Raw genomic sequence first — 23,627 nt, forward strand, 5'->3', positions numbered from 1 at the left:
AACTCTAACTAACTAACTAACTTTTTCAGGAACAAAAAGACTCATTTTTGGTGTGAGATACTGATTATTGATGAACATACTGAATGTGACCAACCATCTTCCACTAAGCACCATTTTTTAGGCTTTACCTTATACATCGCACAAATGACCTGGTTAAATCACTGAAAGATGATTGGATAAACTAAACCAGCATGACAAAATAGAGAGGTGGTGCAAACAGGGGGAATGTGTGATCTAAATTTAGCCAATGTCTCTGCTTGGGTGGAGCTAATCCTCTTTGGTAGAATTATCTGGCTGGGGGATTAGGCAGCTTTACCTCTGCACAAGGCATCACCTAGCCATGGTTGTGTCTTAGCAAACCAAACCAAATAGATATGAGTGGACACTTGACAGTATGTTAATTTTTTTGCCTAGTAAACAGTGTGAGGTGAAAGATGTTAGCACGTTCTGACCAAAAACACAGGCTTTGCTCCAGGCCAGTACATATTTCCTACTGAGCAGCATTGCATTGAAATAGATTTTCCTTCAAGTCAAATTAGTAAGTGAGTTCATTGAAGTCTAACCTAAAGTTTTTAAATTGCTTCTCAATTTGTTGTGCAAAGGAAGGTGGCAGTTTGGTGGCCTTAATGATTTGCAGCAAGATATAATATTGTAGGTTGTGAAGCACCTATAATAATAGCATGCAGCAATAAGACTAAAAACTAGTAAAAAGTCTAGCATGCACCAGTCTAAGTCAATGTCTGAAAGTCTTGGTTCAAATGCAAAGCCAGTGCTCAGGTATATCACGGACAAAGGGATGAAATGTCATGCTTTCGCATCTACAGTAAGTTGCAACATTCAACACAATACAGTAGCATGATAGAGCTACAATTTACATCCCACTGTAAGACAAGTAAGGAGTAACACAAATGAGGCATGCTGTTATAGGAAAAAAAATATCAATGATGGGTCGATGAAACACAATGCAAAGTCCAATAACAGCACATCCAAAAGTGTTTAAATCCTTTTCTAACACAGAAATTTGTAAATACTATCAAAAACATGTTCTTATTGTCAATTTATGGTTACATATAATGTTATAACAATGATAAGATGCATTTGCCTTATCAGGGCTCCCTTTTCTCTCACTCATAAGACTAAAATAATGCAGCTTATGATGTTACCAAGATACTGCATAGACCTCCATTATAATACATTGGCATAGTAACTACACACAAAAGAAATGACCTTTTGGAGATGACTTGAGAACAGTAGCAATAGAGCTTTTATTTTATTTCTGTACTATTCTCATGTTGTAAAGTTCAATGTTCTTCTGGTTGGAACAGAGTGTATCATTCAGCCTGCCAGCTCCAGGCGGAGGGAAATTCTCTAGAGTCGAGCTGGTTGGGGGTGTGGGGGAAGGTGGGGGGGGGGATTGGTTGTGAGATTGCATCCTAATCCTCTGGTCTGTCCCATCACTTTCTGCTAAACTGACAGGGTTTGCATTTGAAATTTTTTGTTCCTGGAATTATTCTTCCATTTATTTTTAAGAAAACTTCTTAGTAGCAAAAAGAAATGGGCATGCTGGTAAGTTGTATATTTGTTCATTTTTCGGATTTGTTCGTTTGTTCGTTTTTGGATTTCAGGATTAAAAGTATGTCCTACGGCCAACGCAAAGGCAATGTCAAAGCTGTATCTCGCCACAATACTGGTGCATTAAGTAGATCTGACCCTTCATAAAGTTGATATGTCTGTTTAAAATGTCAAGTTGCATTGTTTATTTCATTTTCTGGCTTAATCAATAGTGTTAGATCAACCTAATCAATATAATCAAACATATTGCAATCCAGACAGTGATCTAAAAAGATGCAGTAGTTATATATAATTCCTGATGTCCAAATACTGCTTATTTTAAGAATATATTAGAGATAATTATATCCCAAAGGGGTCTTAAAAATCCTCTTCCCAAACATCAGAGGCACTGTGGTATTTTGACAGATGACTCACTGAAGCAAACATGTCCTTCATGGTGTCCATAGACAAAAGCAGACTCACTTTATCTATTCAAGCAACTTCCAATCAGATCCAGACATTATATATGGTGTACATGTCTGTAAGGAACGAGTGATGTGATGCGGCCCAACAAAGTTGAGTTAAAAAAAGTTGAGTTATTGTTTTCCAGTAACACCTTTCAAAGTGTTTTATTCCTCTTATGGCACAGCAATATTTGTATTCATTATAGACTGACAGTTCTTTTAATCGTTAATTGTAGGATTATTTAATCCTTATGGAATGTCGGTGAAACATGTTTCTGTTAGCAAGTACATTACAGCAGCTATGAAGACTCTTTCCATCCCTTTCTCATGATTTTATTTCAGCAAATAAATGAATCATATTAACAAGAAACCTAATTTAAAAACATTACAGCTTTACCCCTGACTGGGATTAAAGACTTCTAGAAATGTTAAATAAATATTTAATTACCATAAAGAGTATGACACTACGAATGAGCTGTTACTGTAAAAATCATAACATATTCTAGCAGGTGCTTTTATATAGATCTGTAATTTGTCTTGCAGTCAAACCTACTCTGAGAGCTGCTGTTACAGAAAATCAATCAACACTTTCTGACCAATTTATTAGTGCTGTTGTAAAACACATTATAACACACTTAAATATTGTTACTGGCTCTAATGTCATTCATATCACTAATGTAAAAGTCTGAAAGACAAAGACCAGAGACAAACAGGCTGCACAGTAAAAACAGGGGATTTTGTTTTGTAATCCCTTTTCATCTGTACTGTAGCATCTGTACTGTAGCATCAGTCAGACCTGCAGGTGAATGTAACTCCATTAGATTCTAATATACACTGCAAGTGTGGAGCACTTCTACAATCACGCAACTTTTCAAATTCACTTCAGAATCAGATTATAAAGCATTGCATTTTGTCATCCTATTGGTATAATTCTCTGCCTTTTTTATTCGTCTTTGAGTATTATCAGTATCATTATTTCCTTTTCCTGTTTGTACTCGCTTCCCTTTTGCACTCTGTTTCACCCAGCAGAATGAAATTCCCCACAGTACAGATGGATTAAATAACAGCTCTCGACACAATTTCTTAACCATGACATAGCCTAAGAAGAGCAGGCAACCTTCTGTGTTCTCGGAAAAAAAGGTCTTACTGAGGATTTATTTCAAGGGGTGATACCTGTAACAAGACCATTTTCATGAACAGATTGAATTGTGCATTAAACTGCATTTCTTTCATGACAAAAGAAAATATCATTTTGCTTCCAAGGAAATATAGTACATAGTATTAGAAAATTCCTACAGAGTGTATGATGTAATTGGAGAGTCTACAGAAATGACACCTTAATGACACATTTCTTTATTTGTATTCGTGACATTGATTACTGTACATGGATTTAGGTGGTAACTGTAACTCAGGTTTATGTTGCATCGCACGACCCAGTCATGGGTTATTTTCTTTAACTCCTTGACATGTTTTAACTCTTTAATATAGAAGGTCATTATGATTGTCATCAATAGAGCTGACTATTATAGAGCTGACTATTACAGACTATTTTGTTATACACACATGCAAGTAACTTGTGACTATCTGTATGACTGGATCAATACATGTCTATTATATGTGAATAGGGCACCTTACTACCAATTAAAGTACATTCTTTTAATAAATCTCCAGCATTCAATGTCTGATCACACTCAATAATATTCTCTCTCTTTCTATATAAGCTTTCAAAGAGAAGTAGTTAACATCCACAATTAACTCTGGAACCTATGGTGCAACTGCAGATTCTAGCAGGAAACCCATAAATAGGATATTGTAATCACTACTAACATCTGGAAAAGTGATTCGGAGATCCAGACAAAGTGCCTTCTGAGGATTATGCTAATACAGCCAGCTGGGATTTGAAGGATACAAAGGCAGTCCCAAACTGTGGTGAAAATGGATGGCCATTACCCAAACAACATGCAAGGCAATGAAGGAGAAAGCCAGCAAACCTACAGAGAGGAAGGTGAGGATAGCTACCCCTACCAATCTGACTATCCTGGACAGGAGGAGGATGCAGCCAGTGATGTCACTGAAGGGCAGGATGAAGATGATCAGATGTATGAAGGGGAATATCAGGGCATTCCTCACCCAGATGAAATCAAGCAGGCACGCCGAGCAGCTCGTCAGGAGGCCAGGTTGAAGGCCAAGTTGGCCTCCTTGGAATCTGAAGAGACACTGGCTGAGCAGTATGAAAGCATGATGGAGGACTGTGGCCATGGACGCTTCCAGTGGACCCTCTTCACAGTGCTGGGCCTGGCACTCATGGCTGATGGTGTGGAGTGCTTTGTAGTGGCCTTTGCTTTGCCCAGTGCAGAGAAGGACATGTGCCTCTCCGATGCCAACAAGGGTATGCTGGGTAAGTGAAAATTTAGGAAATAGAATCCAGTACTTTTTCCATTTTCATGTATGTACACTGAATCAGATTTAGATTTAAAAATCCATTCATTGTATAGCGATCGTCAAGTTAGAAGTAGAATTTTAAAGAATGAATAAAAACCATAAGAAACCATTTGAGACCAAGTGCATTACAAAATCAGTTTTATACAAAATACATTTTATATGACTGGAAAATTAGTCATTAGCACACTTTTTGAGTGTTTACAAGCAACTCAAATAATGAAAGCATTATTTTATTCATAATGGAAAACATTTTGTTTCCATATAGTATATTTAAGCTTTAAAGTAAATTTATAAAAACAAAGCATTTTGTCCAGATTTCAATTTTAGGTCTCTTAGATGAAATTAGAATAAGGTTCATATTTTTTTGGTTTACAACCTACCAAACCTGCCAATGTAGACAAAGCTTTACCCATAGAATCTGCAGTGATTTAACTAGACTTAGCATACTAGCTTTAGCATTAGCAAGCCCGGTCATGACATCACTGCGATGAGCACTCAGACATTACACTGTTTCAAAGTTTTATGTTGTTTTTTTTTCAAAGATTATAAACATGTCAGATATTTTTTAAGAATGTTCAAGAGTACCGTACTGCACTTATTTCTTTGCAATATGTTTTGAGCTTTTTAAGCTCTGATATTAGCATAATTAGAATTTGAGACTATAAAATATTGCCATTTCCCTGCTTGTTTTAACATTCTAACATTGTAGGGCACAGTTTTATCAGTCAGTGCTGGGTGCTTACCAGTTTTAGGCTGAGATATGGATGGAGTGAAGAGGCATTTAGGAGTTTCCATGGGCTGACAAGAGGCATTTAGGAAGAGGCATTTAGGAAGAGGCATTTAGGAAGAGGCATTTAGGAGTTTCCATGGGCTGACAAGCAGCCCATGGAAACACAAACAAACTCCCCAAACCATAACAGTTTTCCATTTCACAGGTTTTCACAGCCACTAATTGCACTTGTGCTGAGTACATGGCTTAAACAAATCTTTTATTCTTTATATATATATATATATATATATATATATATATATATATATATATATATATATATATATATATATATATATATATGAGAGAGAGAGAGAGAGAGAGAGAGAGAGAGAGAGAGAGAGAGAGAGAGAGAGAGAGAGAGAGAGAGAGAAAGAGAGAGAGTGTGGAGAGAGTGAGAGAGAGAGAGAGTCCATTCTATTTTAAAGTCTAATAAATAACTGAAAAAAAAAACCAGTTAGCTATTGCACCATTAAGCTGTAAAGTGAGAGCATGAAATTAATTCCCAGTGTATAATTGATATATACAGCATACTAATCTTGTTCGAGTTTGACTGATGCTTGGCATATGGCATTCAGTTGCTTAGTGGAGTACTTCAGGTTGTGTTTAATATTAGAACATTCAAATACTGCAGAGTGAATAAAGATCTGCAATGAGAAATGAAGGAGAGGTTTACCATTTTAAAGGTTTGACAGGCTACATGGTTGCATCGTTTTAGTGAGAGTTTAATCCTGAAAGAAGTTCTAACGGTCAATCTCATTTAATCATTAGCATGTAGTAAAGCACAGATGGAGGCAGGTGGAGAAGTCAGAGTGAGACACTAGAACCCTGATATAAAATTATGCAGTACAAATATATGTAATTATTTACAGGGTGTAACACACAGACATGATCTGCATCTGTTTAACGCTCTAGATATATGGATCTTTATCTTTATTCAGATTTAAAACAAAAAGTGATGGTGCCTTAAACGGTGATATGGTGTGTGAATTCTGCCTCTGACTGATGCTTCAACTTCAGCTACATCACAAGACTTTGTATCTGATCTCAAATCGATGAGTGAGGCCTTGCCTATATTTTAATTCAGTTGTTATATTCTCAAAATATGACCCTGACTATGCAACTACTAATGATTAAGGATGGATTCACAACATACCGTTGTCTCCAAGCCTGTCCAACATGAAAGTAAAAACTCATCAATTCCATTCACACAATTTCTTTTGTTGTCTCCCACTAGGTCCCAGTCCACCTCCAATGTCACGTCATATCAGAATTTTGACCTGTTTAAATATCTCTCACTCACTCACTCACTCATTTTCTACTGCTTATCCGAATTTTTCTCATTTATCTACTGTGCCTAATATGGAGTAATACACAAAAGTAATGTACATGTCATAGCAGAAATAGTCGCTGGAGCGCTCTCTCCCTTCATAAGTGACCTGATAACCCAGCCCAGATAAAAGCACCTTTAGAAGCCATCTGTGTAAACGTCTGAGTGGACAAATGCTACAACGATGGACTGATGGAGGGGTACAAATGTGAAGGACCAAAGGTTTTTTTTTTTGGCCTGTGCACTTACAAGCAAAAGTTAATGGAAGTGTCACAACTGCAGTGAAAGCAGAGTAATGACTAGTGCAGAGACAAAGATAAAGAAGAAGAAGAAGAAGAAGAAGAAGAAGAAGAAGAAGAAGAAGAAGAAGAAGAAGAAGAAGAAGAAGAAGAAGTGGGGGGGAATATTAGCTTTTACCCTGCTTACATATTCATTACATTTGTGAAAAGAATGAGAACAAATAAGATAATTTCAGAATAAAGTATACACAATATTAGTCAAGAGCTCTGGTTTGAGTCGTATCACTGCACCTACGTTACCTGATAATTCCTTCAAACTGTTTTTGTAGTGTCTACAAAAAATGGACAAAAAGACAGTATACAGCCATGTTCAGCGCACATTCTGTTGTCATTCCACACAAATCATCAAGTACAACATAGATTTGTACAAAATGGATTTGGGTAATACTATATTTATGAGCAAATGATACGTTAAGGTGTTCAGTTTGCAGGATGCTAAACTGGAGGCTATTCTCTTATTCGTTAGCAACATTAGCCTTGAGGTAATTAAGCAAAATTCAGACACCAAATAGGCCCTGATTGATTCACTACATTTGGAGTTATATCTGCTATATAATAGAACGCTATATATAAAATAGAATGCTAGATATAATAGAAATGCAGTGAATAATTCTGTATTTTATGAAATAATGGTTCCAGCTCCTACATTTCCACAAGAGCGAGAAAAGAAACCATGTGAAAGTGAGACCTCTAGTGGTTAAAATCTGCCCTCTTGCGTCATCAATTCTGTTATTACAGAACCAGGCCCTGTTACAGTATCTCTTGACATGCTCTCAGTATTGTGAACAAATCAGAAAAAAATGCCTTATAAAAACAGACTCATAGATGAAAAAGAGAAACAATGAACTTTAAAGATGGACGTACATACGACATGACAGATTTTACTGAATGGAAGCACAAGTGAAAGCACTTTCAGTAATCGTACCACGCATGTATTGGTGCAAAATCTCAACAGAACCTATTTTTCTTCACAAAATATAAGCTGTTTCATCTCTATTGAAATTGGATCACTGCTACAATCATCACTGTTGTCAGAGCTACTTAAAATTTTGATTTACATTGAAAATAGAGGACACAGAGGCTAGTGGTTAGCATCTAACACCTCTGGGGTTGGGGTTCGGTTTCTATAATCATTCTAAAAACTATCATTTCCTGACCACAGCAATCCTTGCGTGTTAAGTGCAAAACTAAAGAAGAAACGACTGGACAGAAAATAGCTTTTGGCTGATTGATTACTTTTAACATCATACTTTTAATTTCAGTTAAGATTTCAATTAAAAATATAAAAAAATACTTTCTATATTTCCAATTTAATACAATTTTTTCAGTATTCATATTTTGTTTAAATAAGTTATATGGTACAATTTGTACAGTCTTTTTCTTCTAACCGTACTGAAAAAGTGTTAATTTAATGGTATACATCTGTGTTGTGTGTCTAAATGTAAGCTTTAACATGTCATACTTGCACACTGTGTGTGTGTGTGTGTGTGTGTGTGTGTGTGTGTGTGTGTGTGTGTGTGTGTGTGTGTGTGTGTGTGTGTGTGTGTGTGTGTGTGTGTGTGTGTGTGTGTGTGTAGGTCTGATCGTGTACGTGGGGATGATGCTGGGAGCTGTAGTGTGGGGTGGTCTAGCTGATAAACTGGGACGTCGTCATTGTCTCCTCAATGCTCTAGCCATCAATTGCATCTTCTCCTTCCTCTCCTCCTTCGCCCAGGGCTACGGCATCTTCCTCCTCTGCAGACTCTGCTCAGGAATTGGGTAATTCAAGCTTTCCTTTAGAAAGGGAAGCCTATGCATACATTTCACTGATCATACAATATGAGGTTTGTGTGAAATATCAAGCAAAGGCACTACAGGTATAGAAGGTAGATTTTAATTTATCTCAGTAAATCTCAGTCACTCATTGCCAGATGATTGCTGATATTATTACACATACTTTCAACAAAATAAAAAAAACAATCATAAATTTAATCTACTTAAAGTGACTTGGTGAGGATTTATTTGAAATTTGCATCATGTATTGCACCACCAACAAATTTCCCTTTAATATCTTCCTAAACAGGAATAAATGTTATTTTATATATATATATATATATATATATATATATATATATATATATATATATATATATATATATATATATATATAAATAAAACATTATATCACATTATAAATTCCGGTAAAATGATTTCTGGTTCTCACTATTGAAAATAAAAGATTGATTAGAATTTATTTTTATAAATAAAATTGTTTGTTTCCACTCATTCATATGAGGAAACCTGCTGTTAGAGTGAAATACATTATATGGCATTATTAAGTTCTGGGAGCAGAACATTTTACTTTTAAGTCTTTATTTAAGTTGATACATTTAAATGAAACACTTTGTTTTCAGTTTGAAATCATTTACTGATAGTAAAGATATACGTGTGATGAATTGCTGTTTCTCTCTGATGGGTGTTGAATTACTTTTGCTTTTAACACGTTCACACCCCAAAACTCTCAATGAGAATGAGGCATTTTTCAAAAGTGTTAACAGCTTCATCAGTGTGTTGTACTGCACTATTAGATAGTTAGATAGTTAGATAGTATTGTATAGTGTATTAGAGCTCACATTCCCCTTATAGAAAACATCTGTGTATCACTGTGTTCACTCACTGTACTGGACTGTATCCCCCAGTGCTTCTCTGTTCTTTACAGTATAGGAGGCTCCATCCCCATAGTGTACACATACTTCGCTGAGTTCCTGCATATGGATAAACGGGGCGAGCATCTAAGCTGGCTGTGTCTGTTCTGGATGCTGGGAGGCCTGTATGCTTCCTTTAGTGCCTGGGGAATCATCCCTCATTATGGTAATAACAGTATTAACCTTCAGCATCTTTATGTTAATCATCGTCACGGTGATTTACCATAATTATCATTTAAAATAGACCATAATTATCATTTAAAAATCAGAGGGCAAGTCTGGAAGCATCGTTAGGTAAGAGAGAGGGTAAATATGAATTAGAATGTGAACAGGGATGAGTATAAGCATTAAAATGAATCATTTCCTTTCTTATGTGAACAGTAATTCTGTCCATTTTATAATACGTATATAATTTATTGTGTTATAATATATTTAGATTACCTCACATTTAGATTAATGCATCTTACTGATATTGCCATTTCTATCTGTAAACACCCCGAGCCTACATTCACTATACAAAGCAGAGCACCAGGTTACTGAGAGTTTATTTTGGTTTGTCAACTAGTGAATAACAAAAAAAAAATTTATTTACCAAAAATATGGAGATGGAATAAATTTAAACTTAAATAGAAGGATACTAAATAGATACTAAGTACATCTAAGATTAAAAAAAAGAAATGTTAAATTACTTGAAGTACTTGGAAACTACTGCAGACAAAATTCGTCACAACCATTAAACAAACTGGGACCATATACACAACGGTCACAACCCCAAACTGTTGCAGGTCTGAGATGTAGCTTGGGTGCATTGTGGCCTAAAAAGAAAAAGAAAAAAACACAAATGGCATCTTCACTCTCAAAGAGCCAAATAAAATCACTCAAATTACTTTTACATAAGTACAAGTAAACAATGTCCTCAATTTGTTCACAGACCTGGTGACACACAGCCAGACATGTTGAAAAACAGTATTTCCCGACATGTGAGGAACAGTAGCAAATGCCCTCTCCCACATTTCCAGGAGTATTACTAAACCACATGGGGATTTAGAAATGCTTTCTGGTCCTTCGACCAGTCTTTGTCCAACAACGAAGAAAACAAGCTGACAAAATATCTATAGGCAAATGCCCTTTTAACTACACTCACAAACACACTCTCGCAATCAACTTCAAGCAAAAGGCAATTTAAATCTTATCCAGAGTAAAATTAAAGAAAACAAAAGCAAACACTTACGAGAAAAAACTCTAATAAATTGTTGGCTTGGCAACTAAAATTTGTCCCTCCTTCCATTTCAAACTGAACGTCATTCTCATGCGGCAAACCACCAGCTCCTAACTAGCTATTCTGTATCAAATTGGATAAAAATTCCGCCACTCTTTCTCTAACTAATTAGCAATCACATTTTCTTTCTTAAATATACATTTATTAACCCAATTACTATTGATAGAACAAACTTGGTGGTTTGAGGCTGGTGTGGGTCTTGCATAAACAACTGTTTATAGTGTTGTTAGCATTTTTGGTAGCAGAAATTCTACAAATTTAAATGTCAAAAAATCAAATTGCTGTAGGAATAAGAGACTTCTGTTTTAGTCACAGTAATTAACCCTTAGTTACTGTGTAACTAACTAACTTTCTTAACCATCATTTCTGTTTTCATCACTCAAAGCTACGGTGACCAAGAAGTGCAAAACAAAATAACAAATCCGGAAAGAAAACAGCAAATCAAACAACAAAACAACAAATTTGAAAACAAAAGAACAAATTAGAAAACACAACAATTCAGAAAACAAAATAACAATTCGGAAAACGAAATAAATTCAAACACAAAATAACAAAGCAGAAAACAAAATAACAAATCAGAAAAAACAGCGACATTTCAGAAAACACAACATTTCAGACAAACTTGAAAAGGTAGGTATAGTTTGCAAATGGAAGTCTTACTGCTTATTGGACGATACATCTGTCACTCAAGATATAAAGGAAGTACAGCAGGCAATGACAGTAGAAAGTCGACTCATGTGTTTATGAACGTATAAAAAAGTATTGTCCTCACTGAGGATTAAAATATGTCAAATTTCTGCAGTTCTTTTTTCTACAAAAAGATAGTACACAATTATTAAAAGTAACAAACCGAATCACACAATATAAAGGCTAAACCTTTTTATAACCATTCTCATTGTAATAACGGGGAAAATAAGTTTAAAGAGGAAAAAATGTATTAAGCCAGAAAAAAGATGCATTTATTTTACTGTAGAATTACGATATTTCTCTTCAAAGTCACAATATCTGCCAATATAATTGTGCCAGAAGGCATTATTTCAAATTGTTAATCACTTTTATCCTTTTATATGTAGTTTTTTTTTTTTTATTATTATTTATTTACTCGCTCCACTCTGCAAGTAGAAAGCATGGCTTGTTTTATCGGAATGTGTTTTCATGCTCCATCATGTTGTATTCCTTACAAAATATCACTCTTTATTTATTCACCACTTGCAGCTTCATACATGGAAAAAAATGAGCCTCTAATGAGAAAGCAATGTAATTTACAAGGGAGGAATGTCTAAACCTCAGGGAGCCAACCTCATTTATCATACAATTTAATGAATATCTCTTAATGTTGACTTTGAAGTGAATGGCTCTCTGATATCTTGTGTATGCAATGGAACTTATATTTATTCAATTTTAAATCAAACCTGAAATGTGGATCATGATTTTAGGGGTCCGATCCCCCGATGTGCTGGAACCTTATTGTATTTATTATTATAATAAAAGTGCACATAACTAGTCACCCTTTGATTTGCCAAATAAAAATATATTATTAAAGATTCCTTCCTTAAAGGAAAGGAATCATATCTTTGCATGTTTAGGGTAACATTAGAGATACACAGAGTTAGATAAGATGTGAGAAGAAGCCTTGTTATAAAAGTAAAGTGATGTGATATTTCTGCTTGTGTTGCAGGTTGGGGTTTCAGTATGGGCTCTGAGTTCCAGTTCCACAGCTGGAGAGTGTTTGTATTGGTGTGTTTCCTGCCCGCGGTGGCTGCTCTCGCTGGACTCGTGTTTATGCCTGAGAGCCCACGCTACCTCCTCGAGGTAATCATGTTATATAGGCAGAGTAGAGAAAATGTTCAGTTTCTCAGTGATTCTGTACATCGAAGTGATTAGTACAATTTTTAGCAAGATTATACACAGCACTTTGCCTCCCACCTACAACTGTCATGTGTGCAGAGTTTCCTCTGGGCATTCTGGTTTCCTTCCATATTTCAACGGCATGTGTTCTAGGCATATGTGAAATGTCTGAAGTGTGCGAATGGATGTGTAAGTCTGTGAATGTTCGTGCCCCGCGATGAGTTGGCACCCAGTCTAAGGTTTGCACCAGCTGGTGCCCCAAGCCCCATGATAGGCTTCAGGATTCCCCAGGAATGCTGTGTAGGATAATCGGTACAGAAAGTGGATGGATTTCTACACAGTAAAAGATTTTGGGGAAGAGTTCCTTTGTGTCCAAGTGGATATATACAGTATAGACACAATAGGATGTTCATTCAAGACCGTACAGTTGAAGTTCAGGATCAAACTGATTGTACCACTAGGCAGCCAATTTGTTCTTTAGGGAACTTAAATCTTTTATGGTCATTACTGGTACATTAATTTTAATACAATATACACATACATACAATGTACAAACACGGCTTAATATATGTCGACCTTATTTATTAGTTTAGTGTATATTTTTCTGAATTTTATTCTTTCTTTCTTTCTTTCTTTTTATATGGCCTATAAGATATCTGTAACACCACAGTTTAAACTCTAAGCGTGTTTTCAGAATGCAAGGCATGATGAGGCTTGGATGATCCTGCGACGTGTTCATGACACCAACTGGAGAGCGAAAGGTGAACCAGAGAGAGTGTTTCAGGTTTGGGAACCACAGCACACAGCAAACAATACAGAGAATTTCCCTAACACAGATTATAGCTCAAATCAGCTGAGACCTCGGTATGTTTTACTCATTTAATCTTATGTTGGAAGAAAGCATTTGGTGCATTTGAACCTAAATATTACCAGAACCAGAATAGTGAATAGAACAGACATGTGATGATGAAGGAATAAGAGGAATATAAGTATTACACAGTATGTATGTTAACACTAATCCCTCATTATTGTATACTCATCTCATTAATGAGACAGTGATGTGTATGTTCTTGGTTTGACTTTACAGTGCAGAATAGAGAATATCATATCATAAACATTTTTATGCATAGCCAATTTGAGCACATTGCATTCTTTCACAGTAAGTGACATTGCTGTAGACATAGTTTGATTAGAGGTAATTAGAATGTAGATCAAAAAAATAAATGTTCTAATTAGTCCTAATTAATGTACAGTAATCTCATCATTCCATCCATCTGTCCAGATACAAGTCACTTTAATTGGAGATATTTCATTGTATTCTATTCTTTCTCCATAGGAGTGGTTTTCTGATTGTTCCAGCCAAGAATGCTTGATTTTGCAGCTTATATCAATTTGTTCTTCAAAGTTTTCCTTGTGCTTTTTTCAACTGGTGAAACTTCAAGCACAGGATTCTTTATTTAAAGTATTACCATGAAAACACCTCTGTACTGACTTTCTATGATAGCTGTACTCGAATAGGGAGTTTGGCTGAATGCGTGTTGTGATGATGTCATGCAGCACGTCTTGGCCAAGATCTGCGGAAAATCTGTTGTCATATCGAAAAATTTAAAGCTCCTCAGATTTCCCGCTGTGTTTGCTTGATTTAGCGTTTATTTCTGTGATCACAAAATCACTAAATGCTGGAGTGACTGTATAACACTGCATATCATTGTGAAGTTTTTACAGATGCATAGTCTTTTAGAAGAAGCCAGGATGCTTGAATTACATGAAAATCAACATATAGGTCTCTCTAAAGCTATTATAGTAAAACTATATTGTAAAATTATAAATAAAAAAAAGATTTATATAATAGAACATGTCCCAAAAAATCTAATATTTAATTACAACTTCATTCTGATACATCTTTACTGTAAATTATCCTTCTTGCTAACAATCTAAGCATTAAGCATTTTTCAGGACCCAGAACCTGACTGCATTTGGTTACATGCTGTGCTGTATTTAAGCAAAATGCTAACTATCGCTTTCTTTTACTTGTCAGGTTTCCCAGTTTAAGGCTTCTGAAACTCAGGAAGATGATTTCATTGAGATCCAGAGCGAGACTGGAACTGCTTTTCAGAGATTCATGGTCAGACAAATGACGCTGGTCAAGCAGGTATGATGTAAATCCAGCCTAAAACCAGGGCTTCACACATCCTGACTATAAAATCTTGCAGTGAATTTTTTTTATCATGTATTTTTAAAGGTGATGAAGAACTTGATGTCACTTGCAGGCCCTAAACTGAGACTCCATGGACTGTTCATTGCCATTGTCTGGTTTACAATGGCTTTTGGGTACAATTGCTTTTCCCCAGCACTAGTTTATTAATTACTGCTCTTCAGGGCATATGTCTTACATGAGAATCCATTACAGGTTTCTTCATGTTTGTTATCTTGTCATATTTCCATTTGCAATGTAGCTATTACGGCCTTTCAGTGTGGTTTCCTGACCAGATAAAACACCTGCAGTATGAAGAGTACGAGTCGAACACCAAGATATTTCACAAGGACAAGATTGAATACTTTCACTTCAACTTTTCTCTGAAAAATCAGATTCACCAGGAGACCCATTATAATCAGGACTGGTATGTTTTTGTTTCTTTCTATTTGTCCACAGGACAAGCTACATAGCGTACAGAACAAACCTAGCAAATAATAAATAATTTCGGACTAACCGGAACAACAAAATTTGTCATTAATATGCTAAAGATTTCACAGTTTGTCATTTTAATAGAAAATAATTAAAGTCTGAAGACCCTCAATAGCCGTAAATCCTTCTGCAGTCAAATTCAAAGCACTGGCACTGGAGACTCCTTCCATAAATGAGTAAACGAACACCTTACTGAACAATTTAGTGGTTAGTACACATGGGGGATTGATTCCTGCCTCCACCCTGTGTGTGGGATGTTCTCCAGGTGCTTCAGGCTCCCGGTGCTTGACTCTGTGTACAGCAAATGGATATATATTATGTAACATTTTTAATTTAATTTTCATTAGTGTTTAATTATATTAATTACCTTACAAGCTAGGATTAGGGTTATAGGGTTGCCTGTAGCTGGGATTAGAGTTATTGCATTGCTGCTATAGATCAATACCTTCTAAAAGACCAATCGAAAAGAAATAGAAATTTTGTATGATAGCACAGCAATGTGATAAATTTAAGAAGCTTACACAAGCCCGATCGTGCACTGATTCTTCATTACTGGGTGCTGTGTGTACAGGTTTATTGGCATAGAGATGACAAATGTGAGGTTTAAAGATGCTCACTTTGAAGACTGCTACTTCGAGGACATCAAGTCAACAGACACCATGTTTGAGAACTGCACCCTCGTAAACTGTGTCTTCTACAACACGGGTATTTCAACTCACCACACAATATCAGTAATCAATAATCAATAATAAATCAGACAATTGTATTCCAGTCGCTTGCTAGTTCTATCCGTTTTACTGCTTCGTTCTTTGCAGATTTATGGAAAGACACCAAGTTCATCGACTGTAACTTCATCAATGTCACATTTTCTCATCCCAAAAGCGGCTGCCATCTTAACTTCCAGGAGGAAAACGACATCTTGATTTATTTAGTCAGTTTTCTAGGCAGCTTGTCTGTGCTACCAGGCAACATCATCGCAGGCTTCCTGATGGATAAAATAGGCCGGATTAAAATAATAGGTGACTCACTTTGCTGTCATTTATTTCTCTGGTTATAGTTTGTCTAAAAATAAAACACATTTAACAAATATTAAAAATATTTAACAAGGGTACTGTTTTCATTCGGTTTGATTAAATTATCCTGTCCAGTTAGAATGTATTTTAACAAATATTTTAGTATTTTTAATTAATATTTAAATTAAAATAAATATTTAATTAGTTAAAAGGGAGGGTAAACAAAATATACTGTAAGTCAATCAATTTTTATTCATTTTAGTTTTGCTTTAAGTTTAAAACACAGAGGACCATAAATTGTTATAACTACTCAATTGTTAATTATTTTCATTATTTGAAACTTAAAAATATCATAGTTTTTCTTTTAAATTAATAAACATATTTGTCTTGTTTCAAGTTAAAAAAAAAAAAAAAACCAGAAGATTCTAAAAATTTTTGGTTTACCTTTTTGACTTTAAATGATTACATTTCAACATCAGGTTACTTAAATAGTCTTTATTTATTTATTTATTTATTTATTTATTTATTTATTTATTTATTTATTTATTTATTTTACAGAAACTGCAGAATGTTTGGTTACTGGGGTTAAGTACAGTATATGGTTAGCTTTTTCATGTGGCTAAAGCATTAATAAGCTGCATTAATAGATACGGTAATGTTTAAATGTGTGTGTGTGTGTGTGTGTGGTCACAGGTAGCGCCATGCTGGTGTCCTCTGGCTGTACTTTCTTCCTCTTCCTCTGCTTCAGTCCCGGTGCTGTAATCACTTTCCAGTGTCTGTTCTGTGCAGCATCAGCAGCCGCCTGGAACGGAATTGAAGTTATAACAGTGGAGCTTTATCCAGCCTCTAAAAGGTTGAGCAGATTGTACAGAATATAATGTAGAGCACAAATATATGGTGTCAACTAAATAGTCATATTTCTCTACATCATGGCTTAAGAACACAGCTTAAGTCTGCCTGATTACTGTAGGCTTCATTTTGTGTGTTTTGGACCTTTAATTATATCATATACAATCATTAACACACAATGTGAGAGTGCAAGCATCAGATACTTGTGGAGAATTCTCAGCCTCTCTTCAGTTCATATGTCTAAAGTATTGTTTGTAGGAATGACAAACTACAGTAGAGTACTACTTTTAAATTATTGCTATATACTGTACATACTTCAGTAGTTTCCACTAATCTATAAAGAATTACACAGACTACAAAAAAATAATAAATTAATTAGTGAATTAATTTTTATAGATGATGTGGTTGTGGTGCTTTAATAAACCTGAAGTTACCTACTTTCCAAAAACAGTGCATTCTGAAGTATTTTATAGTTCACGTACCACAGCAGCTTACTAACAACAATTGTTCTAGTTCATAGTTTCAAAATCAGTTTCTAGTTAGCTTTAATGTTGAAAGGTCCATAAACGTGTATGCCATCGTAACAATAAACGGTATCCATAATATCCAAGAGTCCGTTTATATGGATCGTCCATAAATCCCTTTGTAAGACATTTTTATAGAAACAATTACACATTAATATAAACCTGTCATTTGAATTGTATGGTGTTATAAACTATTTAAAAATCAACACCTTTAAACCAATCAGATTTGAGATAGGATGTCACTATACAGAATATACTGTACCAGCAGAACCTGAATATGTTACTGCTGTATAAATGTACTTAATGAAAAAAATACTCTATAATATTACATAGTAAATATCTTATCTTATTTTCCTTGTGATTTTCTCTCTTCTATTATTTTTTAAGAGAATTCTCATTGACTGAGCTCTTCGTCACGCTCGTTTTCTTTTGCAGAGCGACTGCTTTTGGCGTGCTGAACAGCCTGAGCAAGTTGGCGGCCATCATTAGCACCTTCGTCTTCTCCAAGTTTGTTGGAATCACTAAGATAATCCCCATCATCCTGTCCTTCTCAGCCATGGCGTGTGGAGGTCTGCTCGCGTTCAAGCTTCCTGAGACACGTGAAGTCATTTTGCAGTAAACAACTCGGTTAACAAGCAAAAAGTCAAACACTGGCTTCATAGCAGAGCTTGGTCCAGCTGGAAACTGGACTTTCTTACACTGAGACTCCTGGAAAAGTGATTTAAGTATTTAGGTACATGTTAAAACTATATTTACCTCAATTACATTTACACTCTATGCCCAAAATATTTGTGGAAACTTGAACATAACGGCACTATGTGTTTTATATCTACATAGTTGGAAGTACACATTTAAATAGCACGTCTTGTTATGCTGTAGTGTTACAATTTCCCTTTACTGTTATGAACAGGCTTAAACCTGTTCCAGCATGACAGTGCATCTGTGCACAAAGTAAAACCTCCTCACTAATGCTCTTGTGGCTGAACGGATATAAATCCACACGGCCACGCTCCGTAATCTAGTGCAAAACATTCCCAGAAGAGTGGAGTATATTATAACAGCAATGAGGGAATAAAAATAAGCACATACTGTATGGCTATGATGGTCAGGATTCCACGTCAATTCTTTGACAGATAGTTAATCCTTAGAGATTTATAAAAATCCAATCCAAACACAAAGCTGAGCAGTTAAAGGTCCTCATTTTTAAAGGCACAACCTTGCCTCTGCCTGGGAAATCAACTCATAATCTTCAGGCAGTAGCACAGATCTATATCATTCCAGCTATCACTGCAGTGGTTTACAATTAAAAAATAATCTAAACAGGCAAACAGTGTAACAAATTCATTTACATAAGAGCAAGTCTGCAACTGAGCAGCACAAGGAGTTCATTATTTACATTATTTACAAATTTAGTTTTCTATGACATTTAAAAGTAGAAAATAATTACTACATTTATAACAACTAGTTACTAAAATAATTACAACAACTAATTACTACTACTAATATGGGTCAGGTTACTACCAGGTACAGATTAAGTGCTTAGTATTAAAGTATTACTGCACTTTCTGGAAACGCATCCAAGATCGTCCCTTCGACAACCATCTCCTGACTGTTCCTTCCTCTTTTTACTAAAAACCGAACAGTGTGTATTCTCCTTTCCTTTTGTTTCTTTATTTCTTCAATCCAGATAATAACATTACAATATTACAGGAAATAATTCATCTCTGTTCTGTGGGTGTTTTGTTTTTATTAGAGTACATCTGTATTTTTGCTGTAGTTTACATAATTCTATGTGTTGTGATTTCCTTTTTATTGCGTATCAATTTCTTCTTATTTGAATATAAAAAGTTGGCTTATAAAAGCGGTAATTTTGTTCTGGGTGTACAATTGATGAACTTAGCATTTTTTTCTTTCTCTGAACATTTAAAATCAATAATAGGGTTTATTTTCCACCAGTATGGAGGACTGGACTGGTTGTTGTGCCAAGTGTTAAAGTGTAAAAGTGACTGCGTCATAGCATTAGTACATGGCAACAAGACACAAAGGTTTATGCATGAAAATCCTGCTACAGTACATAATGCTTTTACATTCATGTATATAGTCATTTCTTTACAATTTTGTAGAATAAAAATAGAATGACATGCTTTATTTTACTGAACTTACACAATATCCAGTACTACACACTACATATCTTCCAAACATCCTTGTTCATGCCTTTATATTACAAGCATTTTATTACCACTTAATTGCTCCTAATGTGTGACATCATGTAAAATACTCTGGGCACCAGTATATCATTATCATTTCTTATATCATTATTCACATACAGTTATTCTTTCTTTATGTTTATTCATGCCGGCTGACTTGATTTTATGGTTTATAATAAACATGTGAAGGATGTATAAGATGTATTGCAACAGATCTGGACTAAATATATATAGGTGTCATGAGAAAAGTTGTCGTTATTGCACTATACTATGTGCATAGATAGATAGAACCGTTTATTGGGTGTGAATGCAGGGAAATATGAAGACATTACATTTCTGTTTTTATATTTTAAGTTTAAAAATATTATCAAAACTCATTATTACTTTTCAGCTATAAAAATAAAGAGCCTAAAGTTTGACTCTTGTTTAGCCTGTGTGTGTGTGTGTGTGTGTGTGTGTGTGTGTGTGTGTGTGTGTGTGTGTGTGTGTGTGTGTGTGTGTGTGTGTGTGTGTGTGTGTGTGTGTGTGTGTGTGTGTGTGTGTGTGTGTGTGAGAGAGAGAGAGAGAGAGAGAGAGAGAGAGAGAGAGAGAGAGAGAGAGAGAGAGAGAGAGAGAGAGAGAGAGAGAGAGAGAGAGAGAGAGAGAGTCAGCAGGTGGAAAAACACAGCAGCACACACGCGCGAACAAGTCACACTTCAGCCTCTAGCTGTTTATTTCAGCTGAGGTGTGAAATGAAATCTGGATATCCAGTTTACCAATAGTATTTTATATATTTTAGTCTTCTTACCACCATGCAGATAGTTACAGTGACAGTTGGATGTTCAGCTATATGTTGAACAGATGTATGTTATCATTATAGAGTCAGTGATTTAACCCTGTAATGTTCCAGCTGATTACTGAGGTAATCTTTCATCATGTTAGGAATTATTCAATAACTACAGTGAACATTATGAGAAAAATATGGGGTCCCAAAAGTGTGCAAAGTACATGAAGATCTTTTAAAGGGTTCAACAACGTCTCATACCTGACTTGTATTACACTCATTACTGTATTGCCGCTCACACCGACTCCTAGGGTTTTAGCCTCAAGGGATAATTAGACCATCTAGTCTATTACCATCTAGAGTAGTCTATTTATAATAGAATGAAGATATGTCTTTTCCGCTTCAGCGTCCTGCAATAACATTGTCTGATAATCACTGAAAATGTAGTGGAATAATGTGGAGTCATAGCAAGACAAACAATAAGCAAGTAATCAAATCTTATACAGTTCAAAAGTTTAAAAAGTGGACTGCGACCATAGGTTCATCCCTGAAGAAACTGAAATCGAAGCAATGCTTGGGATGAGAAGAGGTTGTTTTGCTTCACACCTCGGGTGTAAAATGCTGCACACACACTCCTAACTTCCCACAGGAGCAGCGGTCAGCACGAGGTCTCACAAGGTTACTGAGGATTACACGCTCAGCTGAGGGTTTAATGAAGAGAGAAATCTGTTAGGCAGATATGCTCAGAAACATCCACGAAAATGATGATAAACCATAATCATTATCATTATCTGAGGGTGTAAACTGTGCTAATTGTCCCCTTCAACTACAGTATAAGGACATGGCAGCAGGTCAACACTTATTTTCCTAATTCTCAGATCTCCCATATGATTTGTTACTTTCATTATAGTAATTTGATAATGTGTAAATGACTTAAATGAGTAATACAGTAGACTGGCATTTTAGCCCTTTTTACCAGTACACTGGCATTCGGATGGAAATCGACTCATCAGACATTTTCAATCGGTACGAACAAATGAAATATTTTACTGCCACAAGTTTGATATAAAATGAGACAGGACACTGTTGGCTTTTAGTGTGAGACATTTTTACCTGTGTTAGGATAACTTTACACAGAATTTAGATGTACAAACATAAAGAGTCTCTGATTACATTTGTCTGAAAAAACTTTTCTATGAATATATTCTGTTCTTACCTAAAGTATGCTGGGTTAAGAAGAGAAATACTTCATAATCACTACAGATTCTTAAATCCTTGAGTGTCTACTACTTTCACTAACCACTAACGACCAGTGGTATGTGACATGACAAGAAATTCAATGCTGTAGATGTGTACAACATAACAGGCGGTCTGTAGATGTAGCTAGTTTGCGTGTTTGGTTTGTTTGTTTTTATACCTGCTGACTTCTTAATTATGATTGGTCAGATGGTGTTGATGAATTTTCCACAGCAAAATCAGCTCAAAGTTGATATTTACATGCTGGTTCTGATACGTTAACGTTGCTTGTTGGCACTAGATCTGTTGTGTCCAAATCTAACTGTTTCTCTTTACATATTGACAATACTGCAATCTGTCCTTCCTCTCAGGTTAAAAGTTTGGGTGTCATCTTGGATAGCACACTATCTTTTAAAGCTCAAATTAATAATATAACACGGATTGCATACTTCCATTTGCGCAACAATAATCGTCTCCGTCCCTTTCTTTCTAATAATAATACTGCAGTTCTCATTCACGCACTAGTCACTTCACGTATAGACTACTGCAATGCTCTTCTTACAGGTATTCCCTCCAAATTGCTGCATAAGCTTCAACTGGTTCAGAATTCAGCTCGTGTTCTCTCTAGAACACCTTATACTGATCACATTTCTCCGGTTCTCCAGCAATTGCATTGGCTTCCAGTAAAATATAGAGTTCAGTTTAAATTCCTGCTACTCACTTATAAGGCGCTTCATAATCTTGCACCATGATACCTTACTCAACTTCTCCAGGTTTACACTCCTTCACGTGCACTCAGATCTTCATCTTCAATTTCTCTTGGGGTACCTCGGATTAAACTTACTACTACGGGTGCCAGATCTTTTAGTTATGTTGCCCCCCGCCTATGGAATTCTCTTCCCCTCGATGTTCGCAATAGCGATTGCTTGTTGACTTTTAAAACGCGTCTTAAAACTTATCTTTTTATACAGGCTTTCTTATAACATGTTTTATTGAGCTTTAAATGTACTTTATATGTATATGCTGTTTGTTTATGTGTTTTGTTTTATGCAGTGACCTGTATATTGCTTGTAAGGTGACCTTGGGTGTTCTGAATGGCGCCATGAAATAAAATGCATGATTATTATTATTATTATTATTATATAGTAACAACTTACAGAGGCACTCAGCAGACCGGATGGGACTCGTCTGATGCGCCACAAAAACTGATAAACAACATGTACAGTACTCATTGATAGCGTGAAGTTTTCGGTTAAAAGATTTTTTCTATTGAAAGAGTTTATTGGTTATATATTATTATTGGTTGTTCCCATGTTCAGCATTGAATTTCATGTCATACTCCACAGTGGTAATTAAAGACTTTTATGAAAATAGACACTCAGGACATTTTAGTTTTTAAGTATCTATTATAATATATAGTATATATAATGGTGTGTGGATATTTATGGTGGTATTAAACCCATTTTTGCTCTCTGAGATGCCCCAAGTGGTTGTTCATCAGCATCTAAAATGTGAAGGTGTTGTTTTTAACCACTAAAATTTATCCCAACAGAGGGAAAAATGGCTCAAATTGAAACCCAACTATGTCCCGACAACTTTTATATCTAACTTACATAAATAAAATGATTTCTGCGTGTACACTGAGCGAAGTTGATTTCCAGTTGAGGTGGCATAAGAGGAATA

At 35.5% G+C, this 23,627-nt stretch overlaps 1 protein-coding gene across 1 annotated transcript; it reads left to right on the forward strand.

The window, feature by feature from the left end:
* Positions 1-1,431: 1,431 nt before the first annotated feature.
* sv2ba (synaptic vesicle glycoprotein 2Ba) lies at positions 1,432-20,271 on the forward strand. Its single transcript, XM_027161152.2, has 13 exons — positions 1,432-1,566; positions 3,737-4,413; positions 8,433-8,613; positions 9,554-9,705; positions 12,497-12,630; positions 13,361-13,450; positions 14,705-14,818; positions 14,909-14,997; positions 15,123-15,287; positions 15,924-16,057; positions 16,168-16,371; positions 17,059-17,218; positions 18,174-20,271. Exons 2-13 carry the CDS (start codon positions 3,951-3,953, stop codon positions 18,355-18,357), a joined length of 2,070 nt encoding a protein of 689 aa, XP_027016953.2. The 5' UTR covers positions 1,432-1,566; positions 3,737-3,950; the 3' UTR covers positions 18,358-20,271.
* The last annotated feature ends 3,356 nt before the right edge of the window (positions 20,272-23,627 follow it).

Source organism: Tachysurus fulvidraco, chromosome 2, assembly GCF_022655615.1.
Source record: "Tachysurus fulvidraco isolate hzauxx_2018 chromosome 2, HZAU_PFXX_2.0, whole genome shotgun sequence".
NCBI classification, from domain to species: Eukaryota; Metazoa; Chordata; class Actinopteri; order Siluriformes; family Bagridae; genus Tachysurus; species Tachysurus fulvidraco.

Bases quoted from the DNA above. Each gene is read 5' to 3' on its own strand.
- sv2ba (XM_027161152.2), top strand. From the start codon at position 3,951: ATGGATGGCCATTACCCAAACAACATGCAAGGCAATGAAGGAGAAAGC. The intron at 4,414-8,432 runs GTAAGTGAAAAT...GTGTGTGTGTAG, and splicing joins TGCCAACAAGGGTATGCTGG to GTCTGATCGTGTACGTGGGG. The intron at 16,058-16,167 runs GTATTTCAACTC...CGTTCTTTGCAG, and splicing joins CTGTGTCTTCTACAACACGG to ATTTATGGAAAGACACCAAG.